The sequence below is a fragment of the Durio zibethinus genome, chromosome 15 (assembly GCF_047325235.1).
Source record: "Durio zibethinus cultivar Kanyao isolate XHJ-2024 chromosome 15, ASM4732523v1, whole genome shotgun sequence".
NCBI lineage: Eukaryota > Viridiplantae > Streptophyta > Magnoliopsida > Malvales > Malvaceae > Durio > Durio zibethinus.
This window is the reverse complement of record NC_143176.1, coordinates 24,780,439-24,807,387: the sequence shown is the minus strand read 5'-3', so window position 1 is coordinate 24,807,387 and position 26,949 is coordinate 24,780,439. Positions and strand designations below refer to the sequence as shown.

General features: G+C 40.7%; 1 protein-coding gene and 4 pseudogenes across 1 annotated transcript; 4 read left to right on the top strand and 1 right to left on the bottom strand.

The window, feature by feature from the left end:
* Positions 1-8,234: 8,234 nt before the first annotated feature.
* Positions 8,235-9,728, top strand: LOC149514875 (25S ribosomal RNA; annotated as a pseudogene).
* Positions 9,729-13,231: 3,503 nt separating this feature from the next.
* LOC149514874 (18S ribosomal RNA) lies at positions 13,232-14,734 on the top strand (annotated as a pseudogene).
* A 290-nt stretch (positions 14,735-15,024) lies between these two features.
* Positions 15,025-15,164, top strand: LOC149514873 (5.8S ribosomal RNA; annotated as a pseudogene).
* A 232-nt stretch (positions 15,165-15,396) lies between these two features.
* Positions 15,397-18,408, top strand: LOC149514872 (25S ribosomal RNA; annotated as a pseudogene).
* A 5,764-nt stretch (positions 18,409-24,172) lies between these two features.
* LOC149514871 (uncharacterized) lies at positions 24,173-24,681 on the bottom strand. Its single transcript, XM_089744262.1, has 2 exons — positions 24,490-24,681; positions 24,173-24,373 (listed from the first exon to the last, which is right to left on the bottom strand). Exons 1-2 carry the CDS (start codon positions 24,679-24,681, stop codon positions 24,173-24,175), a joined length of 393 nt encoding a protein of 130 aa, XP_089600388.1.
* Positions 24,682-26,949: the final 2,268 nt, after the last annotated feature.

Genomic DNA, 26,949 nt, shown 5'->3' with positions numbered 1-26,949 from the left:
ATTGTACGAGGAAAGCATTTTGTATGAAAAAGTGATCGATCCCTTAAATGAGGGGATCAATCCGTTCTACTAACTAATTGATTGCTACAGGGAGGGGATCGATGATTTTTGCCAAATCTTGAGAACTTTCGATTCTGGTTGAAAATAAGATCGATCCTTTTGTTAGGGGATCGATCTGGTAATGGAGGGGATTGATCCCTTTCCTGAGGAGATCGATCCCTTCTATCAAAACTTGCATAAATCATGTTTGTTCTGAGAATATGAGTTGTTTTGGTTCTCAATTGAATTTTGGCAAGATAAAAGGATGGAAAAATGTTCAATTTAAGCTTAGACAAGATTGAAACAAGTTTGGCAAATTTTTATTTTGTCAAATAAAAATTCTTAATCAATTCAAGGCCAACAATCTCCCCCTTTTTGATATGACAAAACCAAATGAAAAATTTTCATGAAAAACATTTTTCTTTTTGAAAAGAAGCTCCCCTTGAACTTATGAAAGGCAAACTCCCCTTGAATTTAGGCATAAGATTTAAGGCAACTAGACAAGAGTAATATCACCATAACCATCAATATATCCATCAATATCAAAGCATCATTATCAATATCAAAACATCATCAGATTTTCATACATCATCAAATTTTCATACCAATGTTTCTCCCCCTTTTTGTCATAGAAAAAAATACTAAATGAAGCAAAGCAAAATGAGGGAATAAGCAATTCAAGGCCACCCAAGGTCACTTCAAACATAAAACTATACACGAATGCCACAAGCCACAAAGTCACAAGCCACAAGAAAATAAAAGATAAGTTGCATTAATATAAAGATCAAAGTCTACAAGCCATAACGCAAAGTTATATTTACAAAAAAAAATGTGGGAAAACATAAGTCAGGGTAATAGGAAGGCTTCAGTGAGGTAGAGGTGGAGAATGAAGAGATAAAGGATGAGAAGGAGAGTAATGCGATGACTGTCCCATGTGCTGAGAAGTAGACTTCATATGTTCAATATCAGCTCGAAGATGCCAGACTTGTGCCACAAGGTCATTTTGAATTTCCTTCATGGACTCCAATCTAGTGCTCATAGTGCCAACCATCGAGTGCAAGCTGTTCATTTGAAGTAAGAGCATCTCTAAGGTACCTTGAGTGTCAAAAGATGTGCTAGAGGGTTCTCCTTTAGGTGTAGGCATGTCTACAGGGTCTTGCTCCTCCTCTTCCTTTGGTGCAACACCAATATCCCCCTTTTTAACCCATTAGCCATCTGGAGTTTCAACATACCCCATACTATGCAATGTGGAAGGCCCAAGAATACTAAATAGGTCATTGTTGTGCATCTCTCTGTCACCTCTAGTGTTTACTTCCAAATGTTTCAAAAGATTACTTATAGCATACCCATATACCAGAGTAACATCTCTATTCTGAACAATCCTCATCATGTCACTAAAAATGAAGTGCACTAAATTTGGTTTCTATTCATGCTTGATCTTGTACATCCACCAATAATCTTGTTTCCTAATGGTGGAGTATTGGGTCCCAAACGGGGCTAACACATGGGTTACAATAAGGTGTAACAACCAATCATGCATAGGTAACCTAGAGGCTTATGTGGTAGTAACTTGTAAATTGGGATTCCTAAAGATATCTTGAGCTAGTTGTACCATATCACATCTAGGATTTGTTTCCCCTTAATCAGCTAACATAAAAGCCTCAGCTAGCACTTGTTTTGTAACTAAGATTTCCTTCCCCATTACATATGTTCTGAACCTATCAAGATAATGCCTATTTGTTCCTTTAATTTGAACATAGCCGGCATTACTATAGAATACTCTTACTAGATTCTTGAATAAACGACTTTCCATACACAAGGCATCCATCCAAAAGACTCAAAAGTATGCAAATAGGGAAACTCTATGGATTGAAGAAAGTCTAGTGAGATTACCCTTCCAAGTTTCACTTCTCGGTGAGCAAAGTGTGTCTCATACAGCTCTTTGGCATTGGGATTGTTGAAATTTTGGTTGAAAGAAAGCTTCATGGTGGAGCTTAAGGCCTCTCTTGGAGGGTTTTGTCATCCAGTCATGACTTTGGTTTTGGGTGCCATGAAAGATTGTGGGTAGCGAGTTTACAAAAGAAATTTGTAAGAAAAAGAGTCGGGGAAGAAGATGAATAGGAAAGGAAAGATGAAAGGGTCAGTCAAATAGGTGAAGACCCAAAATTATCACGCCTAAAATTCATGAACCAATTGATCAGGTGAAGTGGGGGATCGATCGGTTTTGGGCTTTTGCATGGAACTGATCGATTGGGTTTGAAGGGGTTAATCGGTTTTGCACCTTTCCAAGTCATTTTGGCTACTGGTTGAATACCCGATCGATCTTGTCAAAAAGGGGACCATCGGTTCTTCTTGGGTTCAACGAAATTGGCTACTGCCTTTACATCCGATCGATCCTATCCAAAGGGGATCGATCGGTTCCCTATGTTTTCCCTTTAATTTGGCTACGGGGTGAAGAACCAATCGATCCATTCCAAAGAGGATCAATTGGTTTTTATTGTAGCATGTTGAAAACCATGCAATATGATCATTCAATCAAGCCTTTTACAATTATGCACAAACCAAAAAAAGAAAATTTAGAAAAACATACATTTAATCAATCAAAAGTGCACCATAAATCATAACATCAAGAATTTCACTTCAAGGAGCATTCATCATGCCAAGTTCACCTCTAATTGTATAAAATCTATCCTTATCAAGAGGTTTTGTGAAGATATCAGCTAGTTGATGCAAGGTGTCAACATATTCAAGTACAATGTCACCCTTTTGAACATGATCTCTAATAGAATGATCTTAATTTCAATATGTTTGGTTCTAGAGTGTTGAATTGGATTTTTAGTGAGATTGATGGCACTAGTATTGTCACATTTAATGGGAATATGATCCATGGTTATTTCAAAATCCTCCAATTGTTGCTTAATCTGTAAAACCTGGGCACAACAACTTCCAGCTGCTACATATTCAGCTTCGATTGTAGATTGAGCAACATTATTTTGTTTCTTAGAAAACCATGATATGAGCATATTTCCAAACAATTGACAAGTACCAGAAGTGCTTTTTCTATCAATTTTGCACCCACCAAAATCCACATCGGAATAGGCATGTAAAGCAAAGGAAGAGCCTTTTGGATACCATAATCCTAAATTTGAGGTGTCCTTAAGGTATCTAAAAATCCTTTTAACAGCAGAAAAATGTGTTTCTCTAGGAGATGATTGAAATCTAGCACATAGACATACACTAAACATAATATCAGGTTTACTAGCAATAAGATATAGCAATGAACCAATCATAGACCTATATAGTTTAGAGTCAACACATTTACCTCCTTCATCCTTGTCAAGCTTTGTTAAGGTGCTCATTGGTGTCAAACAAGGCTTTGATTCTCCCAATTCAAACCTTATGAGAAAATCCTTGATGTATTTGGCTTGATTTATGAAGGTGCCATCTTTTGTTTGCTTTACTTGTAGTCCCAAAAAGAATGTGAGTTCTCCCATCATGCTCATTTCAAATTCACCTTGCATAATCTTAGGAAATTCTTGACAAAGAATTTCATTAGTAGCACCAAATATAATATCATCAACATAAATTTGCACTATGAGAATGTCCTTACCTTTTGTTTTAATAAAAAGTGTAGTGTCAACTTTCCCTCTATTAAAACCATTTTCAATCAAAAAAATTGACAATCTTTCATACCAAGCTCTAGGAGCTTGTTTTAAACCATATAATGCTTTTGTCAATTTATAAACATGATTTGGAAATTTTGGATTTTCAAAACCGGGAGGTTGCTCTACATACACTTTTTCATTTATAAAACCATTAAGAAACACACTCTTGACATCCATTTGAAAAAGCTTGAAATTTTTAAAACATGTAAATGCAAGCAACATCCTTATGACTTCTAACCTTGCTACCGGGGCATAGGTTTCATCATAATCTATTCCTTCATCTTGCCTATACCCTTGAACTATCAATCTAGCTTTGTTTCTAATGATATTCCCATTCTCATCCATTTTATTCTTAAAGACCCATTTGATGCCGATGGTGGGATGGTCACTAGGCCTAGGTACAAGATTCCATACATGGCTTCTTTCAAATTGGTTCAATTCTTCTTGCATGGCCAAAATCCAATGATCATCTCCTAATGCTTCATCTATATTTTTGGGTTCAATATGGGATAGAAAAGTAACATAATTAAACACATTAAAAGAAGATTTAGTTCTTACTCCTTGAGTTGGATTACCAATGATTTCACTATCTTTGACATACCTTCTTTCTCTAGGATGATTTGGCTCCTTCTCTATGTGTTATGGCTTCTCTAAAAACTCATCTTCTTTTTTTTGATTTTTTTCCTCAATGTCATGAGGTGCATCATTGATCCATTCTTGAAGTATACCTACATCATCATCATCATCAAGAAGCACCTTTCTCGAAGGTGGGTTAGATTCATAAAAAATAACATGTATAGACTTTTCCACCACTAATGTTCTTTTATTAAAAGCTCTATAAGCTTTTAAATTCAAAGAATATCCTAGGAAAATTCCTTCATCACTTTTTGCATCAAATTTTCCATTGTTCAAATAAAACATTTGCAACCAAAAGGATGAAAATAACTTATGTTAGGCCTTTTTCCTTTAAAAAGTTCATAGGGGGTTTTCTTCAAAATTAGCCTAATCATAGCTAGCCCAGACGAGGAAGGCTCTAGAAAGCCCCAGCTATGGGCAGAGCAGTGACCAAACGGGGAAGGTTTTGGAACCCACTAGGTAGGGCACTCAATGAGAGTGCTTAGACTCTTTCAAACCCAAGGCTTAGCAAGGAGCTTGGAATAAGCTTGATTCTACAAAGGCCTTAGCTGACCTAGGAAGTGTCTAGAGGCCATGGAAGGCTTTAAAAAACCTATAAAGGCAACACACTTAGATCAATAAGGGCCATATGTGCTGGGGAGGCCTAGGTATAAATAAAGGTTTCCCTCTTATTTGTAGTTAACAAGAGAACCAACAAGAGAAAAGTAAGAGGAACAAAGGCATAGACTTAGCCATATTAAAGACTTAAGGATAGAGATAAGAGTCATTATAAGGTCATTGAGCAATTTTACATAGCATCAAGTAAATAAAAATTACAAATGCTTTAACTCTTCTTCCTAGCTTTCTCCCAAGCTCCTTGGGAGCCAGTAGAATGCACGGCACAAGTGTTTAGCACAGAGTTAGAAAAAAGGCTAACTTAGGCACATAAATGGTAGTTTCTAGCCTAAGGTCACTAGGTACTAGGCTTAAGCCCCTAGCCTATGATAATTGGTATCAGACCAAGTTTTAATGGAGGGGGATTAGAACTTTCATTATGTGCAGTGTTGATGTTAGTTTGAGTTGCATGGGTAGCTTGCATGCTAGTGTGCCGTTTATGATGATAGCTTGCATGTGGCATTGCATGGTATGGGTATTGTTGGTTGCTAGTGCTGAGAGTAAGGCGCAAGGATGCTTGAATGCTTATAAGGATGTGTGGGAGATCTTTAGTTTAAGCTTCACATTTGTGGTTGGGTGCACGGGTGATGTGCATGATGGCTACTCACCTATGTGTAAGGGGAGGAAGGCTAGTTCAAAAGAGTGGTTATCATCATGAAAATTAGTTTGAGGACACCAAGGATTATATATGAGTGCTAGACTCTATGTCAAAAGAGTTTTTAAAAGGGTAAAAGCCATGGGTAAAAGTCGAGTGAAGTGGTGTACGAGACTTGAAGTAGGAGTATTACCATTGCTAAGTCGGTGGTTGAGGCTAAGTGCACTAAGTCTCTATAGCCCAAGGGTAACAACTGAGCCTAGGGTAAGGGCTTGAGTGAGAGAGATAAGAGTAGCAATTCTTCAGAGGAAGAGGAGGCCAATAAAGAGATACAACATCGGAAGGCATGGAACAAAGGTTTGATTTAGGACAAGTATGATGACTATGTCTTTTAACTACTTCTTATGCTTAAGACTACATGAGGCTAGGGAACACCTATAACAGAAGAAGCTTGGAGCATTAAAAATATTTAGAGAGAGTTTAATGGCAAAACTAACGAGGGTGGTTGAGCCAAGAAGAGGGGATCTCTCAGGCTATTGATGAGGGCAAGATGAGTTAGCTACAAAAAGCCACTGGCCTTGTAGATAAAGGGTTTGTCAAAGAAAAGGTAATGGCCTAGATGTGAGTGTTGCATGCCTTGCACCTGTGTGCACTGTACACCTTAAAGTGCCCATTAAGTGTGGGAAAAAGGTAAGGAATGCATGGTGTAGAGGAGAGGGTAATGGCATATTAGACAAAGAGGTGTTGAACACTTCGACAAGCCAGGATTCATGGAAGCCTATGTGACGTGAGTGCTGCACGCCCTGAAAGGCCCATTATGCATGGTGAGAAGGTAATGGCACATCACCAACTAAGGCACTACATGCTTTGAAAAACATGGTTTTATGGAAACATCATTAAGATCATCATTGGGATCGTGACTAAAGCAAGGGATGACTATGAAAGTGTACTGAGAACTATCATGTACTAAAAACCATCATATGCTAAAGACTATTGGGACAAGATGGGACATCAATCTAGTGTGCACATGTAGTGAAAAAATTACATCTCCTAGTAATAGGGGTGTTGCTAGAACAAGTGAGGGACAATGTCATGATCCATGCACAAGTCCTAAGTTTAAAGGATTATGAGACATAGCTTGTTTAAGTTGGTGTAACCGAATGACCAATAAGGATCGAGACCAAGGTCCTAAAGGCACATATGAGGCCTGAGTGTGTAGACTAGGGCCTAGGCTAAAGCTTAAAAGCATGGCAAGGTAGGCAACCTAGTGTCAAGAATGGGGACGGCTCGTTAGAAAAATGGCTCTAGATTAGCCAGGAGATAGGCTAGGTGCATTGGCATAAAAGAGTTTGGAGAAGCTTGGAGGCTAGCCTAGTGTGCAAGCACTAAAGGTTCTAGAATGGCCTGGAACATGAATAGTAGTAGGTATTATAGTGCCCAGATGAGGAAGGCTTAGGAGCACCCTAGTTATAGGCAGAGTAGTGACTAGACGAGGAAGGTTCCGAAACTCATTAGGCATGGGCACTTAGCAAGAGTGCCCAGACTCTTCTAGACTTAAGGCTCAGAGGGAAGCCTAGAAGAAGCTGGATTCTACAAAGGCCTTAGCCAAACTAGGATGCATTTAGAGGCCATGGAAGGGTCTAAAAGGTTTACAAGAGGCTCACACTTAGATAAATAAAAACCATATATGGTGAGAAGGCTTAGGTATAAATAGAGGCTTCCCTCTCATTTGTAATTCATAGGAGAAGCAACAAGAGAAAAGTAAGAAGAACAAAGTCATAGACTTTGTCATATTAAAGACTTGGGGATAGACATAAGAATCAATGTAAAAGCAATTGTACATAGCATCAAGTAAATAGAAATACAATTGCTTTAAGTCTCTTTTCTAGCTTTCTTCCAAGCTCTTGAGGAGCCAATGGAGTCCATAGCACAAGCGTTTATCATAGAGTCAGAAAATAGGTTGTCTTAGGCACATGCATAGTAGTTTCTAGCCTAAGTTCAAATGGGTGCTAGGCTTAAACCCCCAGCCTATGACACTTACTACTGATGCTACTCCAGACCCCTGACCTCTGATCAAGTCCTTGAATCAAGCAATTGCTCCCTAGGATGGTGTAATAAAAAGCTACGATCATAGGCTTGGTCTAGCCAAGTCTTTTAGGCATTTGGTAGTCTCATGGCCTTTTCTTATTGACCATAAAAATGCCTTTGTCTAGCCAAGCTCGTGCATGTGCCATGGGCCGGGGCTTAAGCCTAAGGGTGGAAAAGTCCCATGTGAATAGCACTTGCACATGGGTTAGTCAATCCTTAGAGATGAGGGAAGCCCACCAATAGCGCATCCAGCACAAGCTTCAAAAAGAAATCGGGTTAAAATTCCTAAACTAGGACATGATGATTGATGGCAACATTAGGCAATCTGAAGACATTAGTAGGGGCCTTGGGAAAAGTTATCTTTTTTGTTTAACAACTTGCCTACCTTAGAAATGGTTCAATTGGAGGTAGGGTTTTGTGGCTAGAAAAAGCACTGCATGTTCCATGGTGTTCAGTGTGCCCCTAATAGGCTTTGAAAATCTGGAGGACTGAGTGCTTTCTGCACTCGATGGTACTCATAACCGTGTCAGGTCTCTAAAGTGAATAGCTTATTATTAATGGAATAGTGTTGGCAAGGGAAGTCAATAAAATGGATCTATAACCTCGACAAAAAGATTAGCTCTGAGGGCTAGCATGGAGGTCCCAGTCCCGAACCCATTTGGTATTGGTGCACTGCTTGAACTGCTCCCATGGTAAGAGTGGGTCACTACATGCTAATCGGGGGATGGTTGGGAATGGCACCCTCGAGGGCATTTTTTAAGCGACAAATAGTTGACTTAAAATTGGTACAGACAAGGGGAATTTGACTATTTAATTAAAACAAAGCATTGCGATAGTCCTTACGGATGCTCATGCAATGTGATTTCTACCCAGTGCTCTGAATGTCAAAGTGAAAAAATTCAACCATGCATAGGTAAATGGCAGGAGTAACTGTGACTCTTTAAAAGTAGCCAAATGACTCATCAACTAATTAGTGATGCACATGAATGGATTAATGAGATTCCCACTATCCTTGTCTACTATCTAGGGAAACCATAGCCAATGGAATAGGCTTGATAAAATTAACAGGGAAATAAGACTTTGTTAAGCTTGACTCTAGTCCAACTTTGTGAATGACTTGAGAGGTGTAGGACAAGTGGGAGCCCTCGAGCAAAATTGAAATACCACTACTTTTAACGTTATTTTACCTATTCAATGAATCAGAGGCAAGGCATGACCCCTTCTTTTGGACCTAAGGCTAGCCTTGCTCGATTGATTAGGGTAGAAGACAATGTCAGGTAGGTAGATTGGCTGGGGTAGCACATCTATTAAAAGATAATGTAAGTGTCCTAAAATGAACTTAATGAGAATAGAAATCTCATGTGGAACAAAAGGTTAAAAGCTTGTTTAATTCCAATTTCCAGTATGAATATGAACTATGAAAACATGGCCTATCAATCATTTGAAATTTGAAGCTAGAGGTGTTAGAAAAGTTAACACAAGGATAACTAGCTTGTGGTAGCCAAGTGTTCATAGCGACATTACTTTTTTATCCTTTGATGTTTGCTCTTCCTATCATTATAAAGCATAATTCACCAAATGTTGGATTATTCACACAGTAATAGAGAATGTAAGTTAGGTTTAAACTGTCATGACACAGGTTAGTTTTACCTTATTGATGGCAGTGTCACAATAGTAATTTAACCTAGCATGAGAGGAACCATTGATTCACATAATTGGTAATCGCACTCGATTGAAAAGCTAGTGGCATGAAGCTACCAAGCTTTAGATTATGACTAAATGCCTCTAAGTAAGAATCTAGGCTAAAAGCAATGCACATGCCCATCACTCAATTGCCAACCTATAGTAGGGGCCTATAGACCAAAAGAACAAATGTCGTAGGTGTAGCCCTCATGGCAGATAGGCCATACAGGACTCTTGAAGCTCAAATCCCATCGAGCAATGGGTAGAATCCTTTGCAAATGACTTAAATACGTAACGGGGTATTGTAAGGGTTAGAGTGGCCTTGCTACCACAATCCACTAAGATTCAACCCTTTGTCACTTCAATTCATTCCTCCCCTTACCACACCCATCAAAGTCCTCTCACTTGATTTTTTTACACAACACCCTTTTAGGGTTGGGGATGAATGGTGTTCTCCATTGCAATCGATTTAGCCAAGTGATGAAATCCCTAGTAGACCCAACAGAGCACTGGCCCAAACAGACATAACAGATAGAACTTTCTATAAGGATTTGGAGACTACTAAGGATAGTATAGTTTCCTATACAATTTGAAGTCTTGATATATATATCATGTAATCTCTTTATAATCTTGGACTTTATAATAGCCATTGGATTAAGTCAATCCTAGCCATTGATTCACAGGGGCTTCAATTATAAATAGAGGGCTTTCCTACCCTCATTTGATGTATACACCATAACTTCAACAATACAAGTTTTCTCTTTCCTATCTCTATTGTTCTCTTTAGCTTTCCATTAAACACCTTATTTGTAGCCTTGTCTAGCAGCAACTTGGGTGGTTGGCCCTAGAGTATTGAGTGTCTATGCATTAGTTCAATTGAAGGCTACTTTAAGACACCGAATGAGTCCATTCTCAAGTCTTGGAGTTGCACGAGTCGAAGCTTGAGTTTTAACCCATGATAGTTGGTATTAGAGCAGGATTTATTTCAAGGTTGTGTTTAGTTCACACTCAAAGTGTTCAAGGAAATGGCATCTCAAAGATATGTTGGTAGCTAACAACTAGAGGTCTAAGAGCCAACTTATGGAAAGGGGAAAAAAGATACCTTGAAATACATGATGTCAACCATGACTGGCCATTTAGCCAAGTTGAAGGTGATAGTGTCAGACCTTAGGGAGAGGTTTAAGGAAACTAAAGAGGAGATAAGGGAAGGATTTCATGGTGCGCTAACAAAACCATCAACATGTTCACCCAAAAGAATGAATCCTTAGAGTTCATGGTTAAGGGGATGTGCAAAGAGATGAATGAGCTTAAAAAAGAGCTCATAACATGCAAGGCAGCCATTAGGAATGGTGTGTTAGCTATAACAACTAAGGCTTAAGTGGTAGTTCCCAAGCCAAATGAGTGTAAGGGAGCTAGGTCCCCAAAAGATGTGGAAAACATTCTATGGGGAATGGAGCAATACTTTCAAGCCATGGGCATTGATGAGCATGCCACTAAGGTAAGTATAGCCTTTATGTATTTGGTTGACAATGCATTGTTATGGTAGAGATATAGGTGTAATGATGCAAGCTATAGAGATGCTGTTGTCTAGACTTGGGAGTAGTTCAAGGTAAAATTTAAGTAGTAGTTCTACCCTGAGTATGCTAATGATGAGTCAAGGGTGAAAATTCATAAGCTTAGTCAAAAAAGCAAGGTATGGGAGTATGTTTGAGAGTTTTTAGAACTAATGCTTCAAATTTCAAACCTTGGAGAAAAGGAAAGTCTCTTTTGTTTCATGGATGAACTCAAATCGTGGGCCAAGAATGAGTTACAGTGAAAGGGTGTCAAAGATCTGGCCAAAGCCATGATAGCTACTAAATCCTTGGTAGAGATTTGGCCATAAAAGAAGTTTGAGTCATTCAAGCCAAAATGTGATGGCAAAGACTGATAGTCTAAGGAGGGAGACAAAGACCAATAGTCCAAGGATGGGGACAAAGGTCGATAGACCAAGAATGGTCAAGGCAAGCCACCAAATAGAAAGTGGAAGCCAAGGCAGTGGAACAATAAAGATCATGAGCCATTGACTTTTTACTTTTGTGAAGGTCTACACTTGTCGAGAGTTACCTTAAGAAAACCAAGCTATCTACCATCAACAAGAAGGATGGTGATGAGTTAGGGAAAGAAATGATGAAGCTTGGCCTGATAGTGATAAATTCAATCTAGGCCAAAGGGTGCTGCAAGTAGAAAGGATTGATGTTTATAGACATGATAATTGAGGGCAAGAAATTGAATGCATTTATAGACACAAGAGTATCTCATTTGTTCATATCTGGAGATACAACCCAAAAGTTAAACCTAAAGGTACAAAAAAAAGCTATTATGACAAAATAGTTAACTCTAAAGAGATCCAACAATTGACATAGCACATGGAGTGGAGCTATAACTTGGGGAGTGGAAAGGGAAGGAATCAATCGAGGTAATTCCTTTAGATGATTATGATCTTGTTGTTGGTTTAGAATTCCTTGACCATATTAGTGCACTTGTGGTGTCTTTTTCCATTTTTATTTATGTATTGGATAGTTGATACCTATGCATCACGTCGATGAGACAAGAATCAAGGTCAAAGACCAAGATGTTGTTTGCCATACAATTGCCTAGGGGAGTAAGTAGAAAAAAAACACTTTCTTTGCGGCCTTGAAGATGGAAAAGTCCAAGCAAAACAATGTTGACTACCCCTTGGAAGTACTAGAGGTGCTAGAGTCATTCAGAAACATGACGCCCATTAAATTGCCCAAGAGGCTATGACCCAAGAGAAAGGTGGATCACGAAATTGAGCCAATGGAATACATGGCACAAGCATTCAACATAGAGTTGGAAAAGAGGCTAACTTAGGCACATGGATGGTTGTTTCTACCTTAAGGTCACATGGGTGCTAGGCTTAAGCCCCTGTAAAATGACACCTACTGCTAATGCTACCCCATACCTTAAACCAAGTCCCTAAATCAAGCAATAGCTCCCTAGGTTGGTACAAGTAGAAGCTATGATTGTAGGTTTGGTTTGGCCAAGTCCCTTAAGTATTTGGTAGTCTTGTGGTCCCTTATCATGAATTAGAAAAATGCATTGGCCTGGCCAAGACAGTGTATATAGTCGATGCTACCTAAGACCCCAAGAACAAGTCTTTGAATCGAGCAATGGCACCCTAGAGTGGTGATAGTGGAATTTTTGTATACAGCCCCAAGTAGATGAAGCATTGACGTTGTCATGCCATTGTTGCCTGTTGGATGGTAGGGGCAATCTCATGGCCCTTGCTTGTGTTTTTCCCATGCCGAGCAATTGTGGCAAGGTCTCATACTTCATTTTCTATAATCACTCATTAAGTAATTGAATGGGTGGGTTGTGCATCAATGTGCATGGATGCTGCTACTTGTATGCAATGGACATATGAGTGGTGCCATGGTTGTGCATGTTGGCAGGCTTCATGCTTGGTGCATCAAACTATTGACCTATCATCCTCTTCAATTTTCCCATCCATGTGGTCATCATACTGTGAGGGCACAATCAGGATCTTATGCTTCATGCCTAAACTGATGGAAACTAGATGTCTTGCCATCCCTCATCCATCTTGTGTCCTTAGAGGCTATGGGTTAAACCTCATTTGTGTCCCGTGTCCTAAGAGTGACACCCAAACCTCTATGGCTACCTTGGTGCACTAGTGTTCGATCGTGCTCTCAAATGCAAAATGTTTTGTGGGCACTAGCTTTTGACCCTTATTTATTTGATGCTATGCATTTTATGTGCTCGACATGCATGACATTTATGCTCTGTGTTGGCCCTATCTGCCACTCAGTTGATGCATTGAGGTCTATGTAGTGCCAACATCTCGAAAGAAAGTTACCTGGTTGATCCTACTAGTAGTCATATGCTTGTCTTAAAAATTAAGTCATGCATGAGTAAGAATGAAGTAATTCACACTATGAAATTGTGAATGGCTCATTAAATGGCAACCACATCCAAGGCAGCAAGCATGCAAATTACCTAATCCTAGCATGGGGAGTTAGTGACAATAAATAACAATATTGGGCTCTATGAGTTTGGTAATTGGAATGAGTACTATCTAAATCCCTTAACAAGAATCCATTAGAGGGCAAGTCTGGTGCCAACAATTATGGTAATTTCAGCTCCAATAGCGTATATTTAAGTTGTTGCAATTTAAAAGTTCGTAGTTAGAACTAGGGTTAGGTCATTTGATCCACCTCACTATGGGCACCAATTTACTTATCCCTACTATCGGTGATGCACTCCTAGCCTTAAGTTGCTGGGTCATTCCTTCAATGCTATTACTTTGAAAAAATTAGAGTGCCCAATGCAAGCCTATACTTGTATACATTAGCATGGGATAACATCATAGGATTTTGGTCCTATCATGTTGGCTTTCAGGATTGGAGTAATGATTAATAAGGACAGTCAGGGACATTCGTATTTCATAGTCAGAGGTGAAATTATTGGATTTATGAAACATGAACAACTACGAAAGCATTTGCCAAGGATGTTTTTATTAATCAAGAATGAAAGTTGAAGGCTCAAAGATGATCAGATACTATCCTAGTCTCAACCATAAATGATGTCTACCAGGGATTGACGGATGTTACTTTTAGGATTTTGCTAGCACCTTATGAGAAATCAAAGTCTTTAGGTTTTGGCACAAGTATGGTTGTAAGACTAAAACATAAAAGAACTAATGGAAGGGCACCAATAGGGGTGGAGCCTACAACTTAATTTGTTTCAACATGGGGAAACTTACTAATTCTAGACATAGTAAGAATTGAAAGGCTGAGAGCTCTTTCTTGATTCTATGGGTGGTGGTGCATGGCTGTTCTTAGTTGATAGAGCAATTTGTCTAGATAATTCCTTAATGAACAAGACCTCAACCTACTAATTAGCTATGCACAAATGATCTTTCGTGGCTAGCTTCTTAAGGGGACTATGGCCATTTAGGCCAAGGAAGTTTAAGGTAATAACAAGTCTATGATGCCTTTAGACGTTCTGGGCCTCACGTGCACTACATTGATGTATTCAATAAGTTTATAGCCTTGGTTGATAAGCCCAGTTAATCTTTGAAATTTCATCATGATGGGGATAGATCATTGTAATTATTGGTCTTCAACGAGGAATTCCTAATAAGTGCGAGTCATCAGCTCACATTGACTACATCCTTACCTTTTGTACATACTACAATCACTCATTCTGATTGAATGGTCTAGTGAAGTGTTCAGATTGTGGCAATGTGGACAGTTTGCTATCCACGATGCTATGAGAAGTCCATTGAACCTTATTATTTAGAGGAAAAAGAAGTCATAACAAAGTTTTTATAGGTGAACCTTTGGAAGGATTATTGTCAAAACTTGTACAATGAATGACCCATGAAAGCATTAAGGGAACACCGAGGGGGCAAGGGTGATTCCATGCCCTGAGTCCATTCAAGCCTTGGGCATGCACGATAATTGATTTCTTTTGCCTCCTGGGTGGATGAAATGATTGGTATCATTAGCCATGGCCAAATAATGAACCCTTGTGTGAATCATGGCAAGGAACTAGAATGAAAAAAAGTGCATGTGTCATTGCCATCCCATTCACGATGCATGCACTGGTGACACTAGGACTCTTTTTGTCATGAAAAACCAAAATGACTCTTAGCAATACATATCTTGACTTTTGCATTGATGAAGAACATAGCGAAATGCGATACTCGGTGTGAATTATTGAATCCTATAAACCATTGAGTCTTTGAATGCAAGTTGCACCCTAAGTCATTAGGTCAGGTGTCATGCATCATCATCCCCTCCAACCCCTTGCCCATTAGGCTTCGGGTAAGGGGGTGAAAGATGGCCTCCCGTGAACTCATCGGTCATGGTTGGCCCAAAAGTGAGTCCCTTGCAATGATAGTTTCATGAGCATCAATGGTAAAGCTCTTAGCGTGCCTTATCTCTAGTAATGCATGCTCATTGTCCATCTAGACCCCATTGGACCCCCTACATCGTTCAATCGATGCTTGCATCATGGCCCTAGGTTAGGTAGGATTACCTATTGAGTTTAAGTATACCAATAAGTAAAGGTAACGAAACTTAGCAGGATTCCCTTGTAACAATGAGCAAATCAAGAAGAGCCTTACACAAGAATCGAGTGCCTACGACATTCGAATTGTAGTATGGTGAAGCATCCTCCATGGTAGACCTGACCTAAGTTTCTTGGAAAGAGGCATAGAAAGGGTGAGAGTCCCATTGTGCCTGGACCCTATCGTACCATAAGGCATTGTATACGAGTTAGGTTGTTTGGGAATGCATCCCCAATTGGGAGGTAAATTCTATCCAAGGTTGAATATAGGTAAGAGACCGATAGCAAACAAGTATCATGAGGGAAAGATGAAAAGGACTTTGAAAAGAGAGTCAAACAGTGCATGAAATTATCAAGAGGGAAGCAGATAGGGGCTAGCAATGCACCCCAGTTGGATGTGGAATGACAAAAGTTGATCCACCGATCGACTTGAGGTGTGGACCACGTAGGTTACGGTAGTGGCCAGGGCTTGGGCTTTCGATATGCTTGTAAAGACATCATCATTGTAATCATGGAATATAGCATGCATTGTCTTAGCTTGCCTCAACACCTACATGCTCCTGGCATCAGCCTACAGGCTCCTCATCTGGCCTATCTTGAAACATGGACCAAAGAATCTAACATGTGTGTGAGTCAATAGACTAGAAAACTCGTAAGGCATAAGGAAACTGATTAGCAGAATCCCTCGTGGGTGCACCATTGATCGACCTTGATATTCTAAGAAGGGTTTTAGTGTGAGCATACCTATCGAGACTCGAAAGATGGTGAACTATGCTTAAACCAGATGAAGCTAGAGGAAACTCTATTGGAAGGCCACAGTGATATTATCATACAAATCATTTGTGTGACTTAGGTATAGGGGTAAGAGACTAATCGAACTGACTAGTAGCTAGTTCCCTTTAAAGTTTCCCTCAAGATAGCTAGAGTCTTTAGTGAGTTCTATTAGTTAAAGCCAATTCATAGCTAGAGCCCTCGACCTATTCTTAAACTTTAAATAGCTAGGGTGATGCGGTTGCTTCATTGAGCAGTGCCATAGAATCGAGAGCACCAAGTGGGCCATTTTTGGTAAGCAAAACTGGCAGTGCAGGATCAATTAGAAGCTGGGTTATAGTGCCTAACTGTATGCTAAAATAGAAACCACAAAGGTGTTGGCTGATTAAGACAGTGAAATGGTGGTCATTGAAGTCAAAATTTGCTAAGGAGTGTTAAGAACTCACTTGCCAAATCAACTAGCCCCAAAAATGGATGGTTTTTAAGAGTGCGATCTATACTTGGCCGTCGAGGCAAGGGCTAAGCCCTGATAAGTAAGAGGGGGCGACGGTGCTGTAAAACCCAAGGTGTGAGCCCAGGTGGAGTAACCGTCAGTGTGGATCTTGGTGGTACTAGCAAATATTGAAATGAGAACTTTGAAGGCCAAAGAGGGGAAAGGTTCCATGTGAATGAGTGCAACATGAGCTTCAAAAGGCATTTGGGGTTAAAATTCTTAAACCAAGATGCGATGATTGCTGGCAACATTAAAAGTCTAGAGACATTGGTGCCTTTTTGTTTAATGGCCTACCCACCTTAGAAACAACTCAATTGATGGGAAGGTCTAGTGGCTAGAAGAGCACCGCATGTCACTTGGTGTTTGGTGCACCCCTAGTAGCCCTTGAAAATCTAGAGGACCGAGTGCAGTTTATGCTCAATCATACTTATAATCATAATAGGTCTCCAAGGTGAACTACGTCTGGTTGATGGAACACAGGCAAGGAAAGTTGGCAAAATGGATCTGTAACCTCAGAGAAAGGATTGGCTCTAAGGACTGGGCATGGGATCCCAGTCCTGAACCCATCAACTACCAGTGCACTACTCAAGCTGTTCTCATGGTGAGAGTAGGTCGACTCATGCTGGCTAGAGGATGGACTGGGAATGGCTCCCTCAAGGCCCTTTCCTGGGCAATGAACAATTAACTCATAACTAGTTCAAACAAGGGGAATCTGACTATTTAATTAAGACAAAGCATTGCAATGATCCTTGTGGATGGTTATGCAATTTGATTTCTGCCTCTCTGAATGTTAAAGTGAAGAAATTCAACCAAACATGAGTAAATGACAGGAGTAACTATGACTCCCTTAAGGTAGCCAAATGCCTCATTATTTAATTAGTAACATGCATGAATGGATTAATGAGATTCCCATGTCCCTGTCTACTATCTATCAAAACCATAGCCAAGGGAACGGGCATGGTCGAATCAGTGGGGAAAGAAGACCTTGTTAAGCTTAACTCTAGTCTTACTTTGTGAAATGACTTAAAAGGTGTAGTATAAGTGGGAGCCTTTAGAAGAAATTGAATTACCACTATTTATAACATTATTTTACTTATTCTATGAATCGGAAGTGAGGTATGACCCCTTCTTTGGACCCAAGGCTAGCTTCAGTCAGTCAATCTAGGTAGAAGACATCATCAGGTAAGGAGTTTGGCTAGGACGACAATTTGTTAAAAGATAATGCAAGTGTCATAAGATGAGCTCAATGAGAGCAAAAATCTCATGTGTAACAAAAGGGTAAAAAGCACTTTTTATTCTGATTTCCAGTACAAATATGAACCATGAAAGCATGGCTTATCGATCATTTAAACCATTGGAATTTAAAGATAGAGATGTCATAAAGGTTACCACAGGGATAACTAGCTTGTGGTAGCCATGTGTTCATAGCAACTTGCTTTTTAATCCTTCGATGTTGGCTCTTCCTATCATTGTGAAGCAGAATTCACCAAGTGTTCGATTGTTCACCCACCAATAGGGAATGTGAGATGGGTTTAGACCCTTAGTCGAATGAATGGCCACCTACTTTGCTACACATTGGTGCACCTCATTGAATGGGACCCATCACACCAATCGCATGCCTGCAACACTGACTCTTCAATGCACCTTTCTGGACATGGTGCTTAGGTCAACCTCACTCAAGCGGCACCACCCATAATAGACCTTAACATGATGGCATTCAAACATTTAAATCATCTCACAAGTTGGGTCTTTTTGGCCCTTCCAAGGTCGACTCTCTAGGTATGGCGCTCTAGGCAATGGCCCTCGTGGTGACACCTTAATGCTTGCTATCTCATACTCAAACTTAATGCTCAAATATCTCATGGGCTTCACTACCTTGGCTTAGTACCACCAAAAATCACAAGTCTCTCCCACTTTTACATGAAATCAATTTGGCTCTACATGTAACAATGTCTTCATGGTGGTTCCACAACTTGTTTACCTTGACTCTGGCATCGTTCTTAGGGCATCTCAAAGTCCACTCAGTGTCAAGGATCCATTGATCCAATTGTAAACATAGGATCTCTTGACCAGCTCTATCTTAGGGTTCACCAACCCACTCGATACTCAAGGTCCACTGACCTACTCAAACTCATGGCCATCCTACTCACCGCAACTACTCAAAGATTCCATATTTGGCTTAACTCAATTGACTTTTCTTTGCCTTGCTCAAAGTCATCCAGTTTGCTAACTAGATGCAGACTCAAATGCCAATACCATTTGCATTGATCAACTTAATTGGTCCTCACCCAAGGCCTTATCAACTGGCCTAATCCCACTTGATTGTTCCATTAAACTGCACAATGTTTGTGGTCCGTTCAGCACCACACCTTATAAAGCCTTTTTAGCACACTCTAGTGATCCTTTGACCTCCAGAACTCATGGTTCATTGACCATTACAAACTCATGGCTTTAATCCTCAACCAACTCAAACTCATCTGCCTTTGTAGAAGGGCTCCACACTTAGACCCTAAATACTTGGCTTGTAACCTCTGTTAGGGCACCTACACCACATAACAAGTGCACATGTTAGTCATTGATCTCAACACCCAACTCATGTCCCCTAGGACCACTTGCATCTTGGTCCATATGGCCTTGCTCAAACACCATTTCAAGGTGTGAGCTCCTTTTGCATTTTATTCTCATTTATTGTCTACCACTCAATGGGCATCACATACTCGCATGAGCCAACACCATTCACTAGGTGAGACTAAACTCCCATGCCTTTTTGCTTGGCATCCAAGAGTCCACTCAAAGGCTTTCCACCTAGGCCAATTTTTTCCACAACACACATCAATGGCTTATTCTCTAGTCCCATGGCCAAATTATCTCAATGGCACCTCGATAGCTCTCTTTAAGCTTAGAACTTTCTCGGTCTATAATTATTATGCTCATACCTAAGGCCACCTTGGACACACTACTAACCCAAACATGGCTCTGATACCAAAATGTCATAAGCCACATGTTCCTTATATCAAAACCATGCATCCATGTGGCACCAAGACTACTCTTAGTTGAGGTCAACCTTTCTCAAGTCCATTTCTCCATGGATAGATCATTTCCAATCCTTTAAGCCACATACTTGTGAGCCCTTCCTAGTTCAGACCCTGGAAGGTCGCCCACAACATTATCAAACTCAATAGGGAGGAACCCAACTCCCCTCATCTTATCAACCCATAACTCTCAAGGTGGCCACAACCACTTATCTCTATCCATAGGCATCAAGGTCATGAGCATCGACTTGCCTTGCACATAAGGGCTCACAACCCAACACATTACTTACCCATATCATACACAAGCTCTAGTGCCTAGAACCCAAAGGCATAACACCAATGCTAGTCAGCAGCTAGCCCTGAGCCACATTAAGCTCATCTTATCCCATGAAACTCATATCCTACGGCCTCAGCCCTTAGCTTTATTTTAGGTTGCCCGAACTCATGATGGACACCTGACATCATCCCTATCAAGCCCAGGAAAAACTTGGGTGTGCTACCTACCTATAGCACACCTCTATCGATTGGCCATAAGGGTCTAGCAACATGCCTACCTGCTAGCCCACTCATACCTAAGGCTCAATGGTGCCCCTCCTACACAAACACCATATTATGATCTTTTCACCTCAAGAAGGGGAAACCAAGACGCATAGCAAATGATATTGCCTAACCCTATGGTTCTAAGAAAAGGTGTAATACAAGGTTCACCAACCCTAACCATCCTTAGATTTAACATGACTCAAAAAGACACTATGCCACACTCGTGACCTGATGATGCCTACCCACCTAGACACCATATGTGCCTAGGAGTAGCTCACTTTAGACTAGCCAGGCCCTTACCTATCTGCTAGCCAATGGGGTGGTGGAGAGTTGCCACTATTCATCCCCTTATAAAGAGTGTATAAGATTTCTTAGCCATCCTACTAGGAACTAAAAGACTATTTGAAATATGGACATTTTTTTCCCTAGCCACCTCAGGCCTTTTGTCAACCAACTTAATGCCTGGTGACTTGTCTCTTAGCCACCATAATTCCAAGATTCTACTCATTTCTCCACTAACCCACTTGAGGGTAGCCACTAATAGCTTTGACTGATAGCAGCTCACTGGCTACTCAACTCTAGGATGCCCACCCACTGGCTCATACTCGCCTATGCATCATGGGGCCTAAGGCTCACACCCCTTGTACACACTACCACCAATATGTTTCGACGCTTACACTACCTATGCATAGCTCTTGGACCATTGTCCCAACCATAAGGCTTTGTCTATTACTTAGCTCAAAGTCAGTCATGGTAGGATAGAGGCACACCAGGGCTGGACCATGACACTTTCCTACATTTACTATGTCGATGCCTTCATCGATGCCAAGACCACACCCAACTCTTTTGTTGCACACAGTTGAGATTTTCTCATATGTCTCTCACTTATGCCCTAAAGATTGGGTCGAGATGCCATCACATGATGCACTACCTATAATACTCATTCATTGCCAATGTAGATGGGTCTTATCCTTACTCAGTTTGTCATTAAATGCCACTACATAGCTTCACCATTGATCACTCCAAGTTGTGACCTTGAGGTAACCTTGTCAATCATGACCCTCAATAGAATGAATGGCCACTTGCTTTGCCACACATTGGTGCACCCCACTGGATGTGACCCATCACACCAATTGTTTGCCTGCGGCCTTGAACCTTCAATACACCCATATAGATGTGGTGTTTAGGTCAACTGCACTTTTAAGACACCACCCACAGTAAACCTTAACATGATGGCTTCAAATGCTTTGGTCATCTCACAACTTGGGTCCTTTAAACCTTTTCTAGGTCACCTCTCTAGGTGTGGCCTATTGGCCAATTACCCTTATGGTGGCACCTTAACGCTACTATCTTAGACTCAAACTCAATCTCAGATATCTCATAGGCTTCATTGCCTTGGCTTAGTGCCACTAAAAATCACAAGTTTCCCTTATTTTTACTTGAACCTAACTCAACTTTACATGTAACCATATCTCTATGATGGTTCCATAACTTATTTGCTTAGACTCTAGCATACCTTATAGGGCATTTCAAAGCCCACTCTGTGCTTGAGAATCCAATGATCCAACTCTAAACACAAGGTCTTCGACTGGCTTGATCTTAAGGTTCTCCAACCTACTCAATACTCAAGGTCCACTACTCGAACTCATAGCCATCCCTTTAGATACATCTACTCAAAGACTCCATATTTGGCTCAACTCAATAAGCTTTTCTTTAACTTGCTCAAACTCATCCGATCTGTTGACTGGAAGTGACCTTGAATGCTAATACCATTGACTTTACTTAACTCAATTGGTCTTTTAACCCATAGAATTTAAGGTCTTATCAACTAGCCATCTCTTACTTGCTTGTTCCACTAAATTGCAAACTATAGTGGTCTACTGAGCATCACATCTCATAAGGCCTTCTTTTTCAGCCAATACAAGCATAGCCCACTAACTGGCACACTCGCATGATCCTCTAACCACTAGAACTCATGGTTCATTGATCACCACAAACTCATAGCAATCCTTGGCCAACTCAAACTTGTCTACGTTTGCAAAATGGCACCATGCTTGGACCCTAAATACTTGGCTCATACCCCCGCTAGGGCACCTGCACCCTAAAACAAGTGCATTGTTAGTCACTAATCTCAATGCTCAATTTATATCCTTCAAGACCACATACATCTTGGCCCACATGGCCTTGTTCAAACACCATTTCAAGGAGTGTGCCCCTTTTACATTTTGGTCTCATCTATTATCCACCACTCAATGGGTATCGCATGACCCAACTTCATTCACAAGGTGAGGCTAAACTTTCGTGCCTCTTCTTTTGGCATCCAAGAGTCCACTCGAAGGCCTTCCACTTTGGTAAATTTTTCCTACAACACACATTAATGGCTCATTCTCTAGCCTACATAGGCACATAATCACAATTGTGCATCGATAGCTTTCTTTGAGCTTAGCATCACCTAAGTCTATCATTATCATGCCCACTCCTGAGGCCACCTTAGTCCACTGCTAAGCCAACCATAGATCTAATACAAAAATGTCATAGGCTACACATTCCTTAGACCGAAACCACATGTCTATGTGGCACCAAGAATACTCTTAATCGAGGCCAACCTTTGTCAAGTCCACTTCTCTTTAGATAGATCATTTCTGATCCTTTAAACTACATACTCATAAGTTCTTCCTAGGTTAGATGTCGTAGGGTTGCCCACAACATTTTCAAACTCCATAGGGAGGAGCCTAACTCCCCTCATCTCATCAACCCATGATTCTCAGTGTGGCTCGAAGCACCCAACTTTACCCATAGGCATCAAGGTGTCGAGCACTAACCCACCTTGTACACAAAGGCTCAAAGCCCTGGTTCTCATAATACTATCTCATTTTGGCATGGTGAGAATCCAACACCATGCTTACCCGCATCATACATAGCTCTCATGCCTAGAACCTGAAGGTACAATACCAATGCTGGTCAGAAACTAGCCTTAAGCCATAATAGGTTTCCTCATCCCACGAAACTCATATTTTAGGGCTTCAGCCCTTAGCCTAATTTTAGGCTACCTGTACGCATTAATGACACATGACATCATGCCTATCTCACCTTGGGAAACTCAAGTGTGCAACCCACCTGCAACATACCTCTACTAATTAGCCATAAGGGTCTAGCATTGTACCTGTCTGCAAGCTCCCTCATTCTTTAGGCTCGATGGTGCCATTCTACGTAAACACCATCTTATGATCCTTCTAGCTAAATGAGGGAAAATCAAAGGGCATAGCGAATGCTATGGCCTAACCCCATGGTTCAATACAAAGGTGTGATACAAGGCCCGTCGACCCTATCTATACCTAAGTTTATAATGACTTGAGGAGACATAGTGCCATAATCATGACCCAATAATGCCTACCCACGTAGACACCACAAGTGCCTAGAAGTAGCTCATTTCAAACTAGCTAGGCCCTTGTCTACCCACTAGTTAAGGGGGTGGTGGAGAGTTGGCACCAGTCATCCCCTTATAAAAAGCGTAAGAATTTTCCCAACCATTATACCAAGAACTATAAAACCATCTGAAATAGGGAAACTTTTCTCCTTAGCTACCTTAGGGCTTTTCTTAAATCAACTCAATGCTTGGTGATCTATCTCTTAACCACCATAACTCTAACATCCGACTTGTTCCTTCACTAAATCACTTGAGGGTGCTTACGCGTAATTAATGAGAGCCTTGGCTATAGGATCATGTATGAGCCCCTCTTTTGATGTGCAACACCAAAGACCCCTCTGGTTGGTGAATGGTAGCAAGGTTCACTTTCTTGCTTAGGGCATCAGCCACTGTATTGGCCTACTCTGGCTTGTACTTTAACTTGAAATCAAATTTCATAAGAAAATCTTACCAATAAGCTTACTTGAGGGATAGCTTCTTTTGCATCTGAAAGTAACTAGTTGCCACATTGTTTATTCTGACCATGAACCTTGACCTTAATAGGTAATGCCATAAAGTGTGCAAGCAGTGCACCACTATTGTCATCTCTTTCTCTTGGACTGTGTACTTGTGCTCAGTCTCATCGAGTTTTTGGCTTTCAAACATAACTGGATGGTTCTCCTACATCAGCACTCCCCCTATCACAAAGTTTGATGTGTTCGTATGCACCTCATATGGCTTGGCATGGTCTAGTAAAGCCAACACTGGCTTCTTGGTCACTGCCCATTTCAACCTACCAAAGGTATCCTGGCACTCAGTGCTCTATTCCCATGCTCTTCTTTAAACAAATCTGTCAATGATGTGGCTATGGTTGATTGGCCTTTAATGAAGCATCGATAGTAGTTAACCAACCGAAGGAAAGACCTCAACTTAGTAACCTTGGCTGGAGGCTCCCATCTTAAAATGGCACAAACCTTGCCTGTATCCATGTGTATCTTACCACCTCCCACTATGTGGCTTAAAAATGGTACCTCTCACTAGGCAAATGAGCACTTCTTCTTCTTGACATATAGTTAATGCACTCGTAACACCTCAAACACCTATCTCAAATGGTCTACATGCTCTCCCAATGTCTGGCAATAGATCATAATATCATTAAGAAAAACCATAACAAAATGATCAAGGAACAATTGAAGTACCTTGTTCATAAGTGTATAGAATGTTGTTGGGGCATTGGTGAGTCTGACCAAGAACTCATATGAACTACACCAAGTGACACACACTATCTTGGGCTCATCTGCCGTTACGATCTTGACCTAGTAGTAACCTATCCTCAAATTCAGCTTGGTGAACCACCTTGTGCTTCCAAGTTGGTTGAACAAGTCCGCAATGAATGGGATAGGATACTTGTTCTTGATAGTCAGCTTGTTCAATGCCCTGTAATCCATACACAACTACAAGAACCCATCATGTTTGTGTTGGAACAACATTGGGGCACCATACAAGCTCTTCGAAGGCCTGATATAGCCTACATCAATCAACTCTTTGAGCTACTTCCCTAGTTTCTTTAACTTTACGGATGACACTTGTAAACGACCTTAGCTGGTGGCTTGGCCTTAGGCACTAGCTTGATCTTGTGCTCCACCTCTCTTTTTAGTGGTAGCCTACTTGGTAATTATATAGGCATCACATCGCTAAAGGTCTCCAGCACCTCTAGCACTTCTAAGGGGGTGTTAGTCTCTTTCCCCCTTAATTGCTTATACTTTAGAGTAGCCAAGAAGGTGTCTTCATTCTTGGTCACTGCCTTGACAAATTAAATGGCTGACAACACCTTGGACCTAACCTAAACCCTTGCCTTAATGGTATAAAGCATTGGCACTATGCATCCAAAATGCATATACAATTGGCAAATAGCACAATGAGGGCATTAATTTGAACAGGGAAATCTAACCCAATCACAAACTCATAATCATCCAAGGGTATTACCTTGATGGTTTTCTTGCCTTTTCAAGCTCTAAGTTGTATCCCCACTCCCCGTGCTACTTCAAAGGCTAGAACCTCCTTGAAGTTCACTATCTTGATGGTACATGTTCCCTTTTACACTTTCAGGTTGAGTTTTTAGGGTCCATCACCTGAAATAAACAAATGTGAGGCACTTGTGTCCACTACTTCGCTCACTTTCTTGCCCACAACCATTAGATCCATAAACATCATGCCTTTTGGCTTGCGGTTCCCCTTAATATGGACAACATTAAGCAATAGTGACCCAAGCTATGCTATCCCAACCTTTAGCTCCTCATCTGACTCCTTGTCTATGGCAACCAGCTTACCCTTCTAGGGGCAATTTCATGCTATATGGCCTCTTCCATATAGGTAGCATAAGATCAGCTCTCAATCACCCTTAGCCTTCCATTTCCTTGTTAGTGATTTGCCTTGGATGCCCTTGTCCAAATATTCTCGGTCTCCATCCATGGACTACTAGTCACGATCCTTTCCCTTGGACTATTTCTCTTAGTCCCTCTTGTCCTTACTTTTCCCATTGGTCTTGGTAGACTTTGACTTGCTCTATAGCTTGAAATCCACCAAGGACTCAACGATGGTCATGGCCTTAGCCAGCTCACAAACTCTTTTCCTTCAAAACTCATGCTTCACCCATGGCTTGAGCTATCCGTGAAGGCAAACAAACCTTTGGTCTCATTCAAATTTGAAATCTAAAGCATTAATTTAGAGAACTTCTGGACATACTCCTTTATGTCCCCTTGTTGAGCAAGTCAGCTTAACTTCACTCACATCTCATCATTAGGGTACTCTAGGTAGAACTACTCTTTAAACTCTTTTTGGAATGCATCCTAGGTTCCAATCATAGTGCCCTGATGCCTTATATCATCACATCTGTGCCTTTACCATAATTAGGCAACATCAGTAAGATATATGGAAGTAGTGCTTACCTTACAGGCATCATCCTGCATACCTGTGGCTCAAAAGTACTACTTCAACCCCCATAAAAAGTTATCCACTTTGATTATAACTCTAGTCCCCTTGAACTCTTTGGGCTTGGGGATTTCCATATGAGACTTAAACATTCGAGTGTACATGCCATTCCCAATGGCAGTCTTATAAACAGTGAGCTGCTCTTCAAACTCCTTGCACATGGTCTCCATCATGGCCTCCAAGGCTTCATTCCTCTAGATGAACATGTTAATTATCTCATTTAAGGTAGCCTGTATCTCACCTTTGATCTCCTCCTCCTTGGAGTC

What these genes read in the sequence shown, in the direction of transcription:
- LOC149514871 (XM_089744262.1), bottom strand. Translation starts at nt 24,681, where the DNA reads ATGGATACAGGCAAGGTTTGTGCCATTTTAAGATGGGAGCCTCCAGCC. An exon ending in TGAGTGCCAGGATACCTTTG is followed by an intron (nt 24,374 to 24,489) that starts GTAGGTTGAAAT and finishes GTGCTGATGTAG; the next exon opens with GAGAACCATCCAGTTATGTT.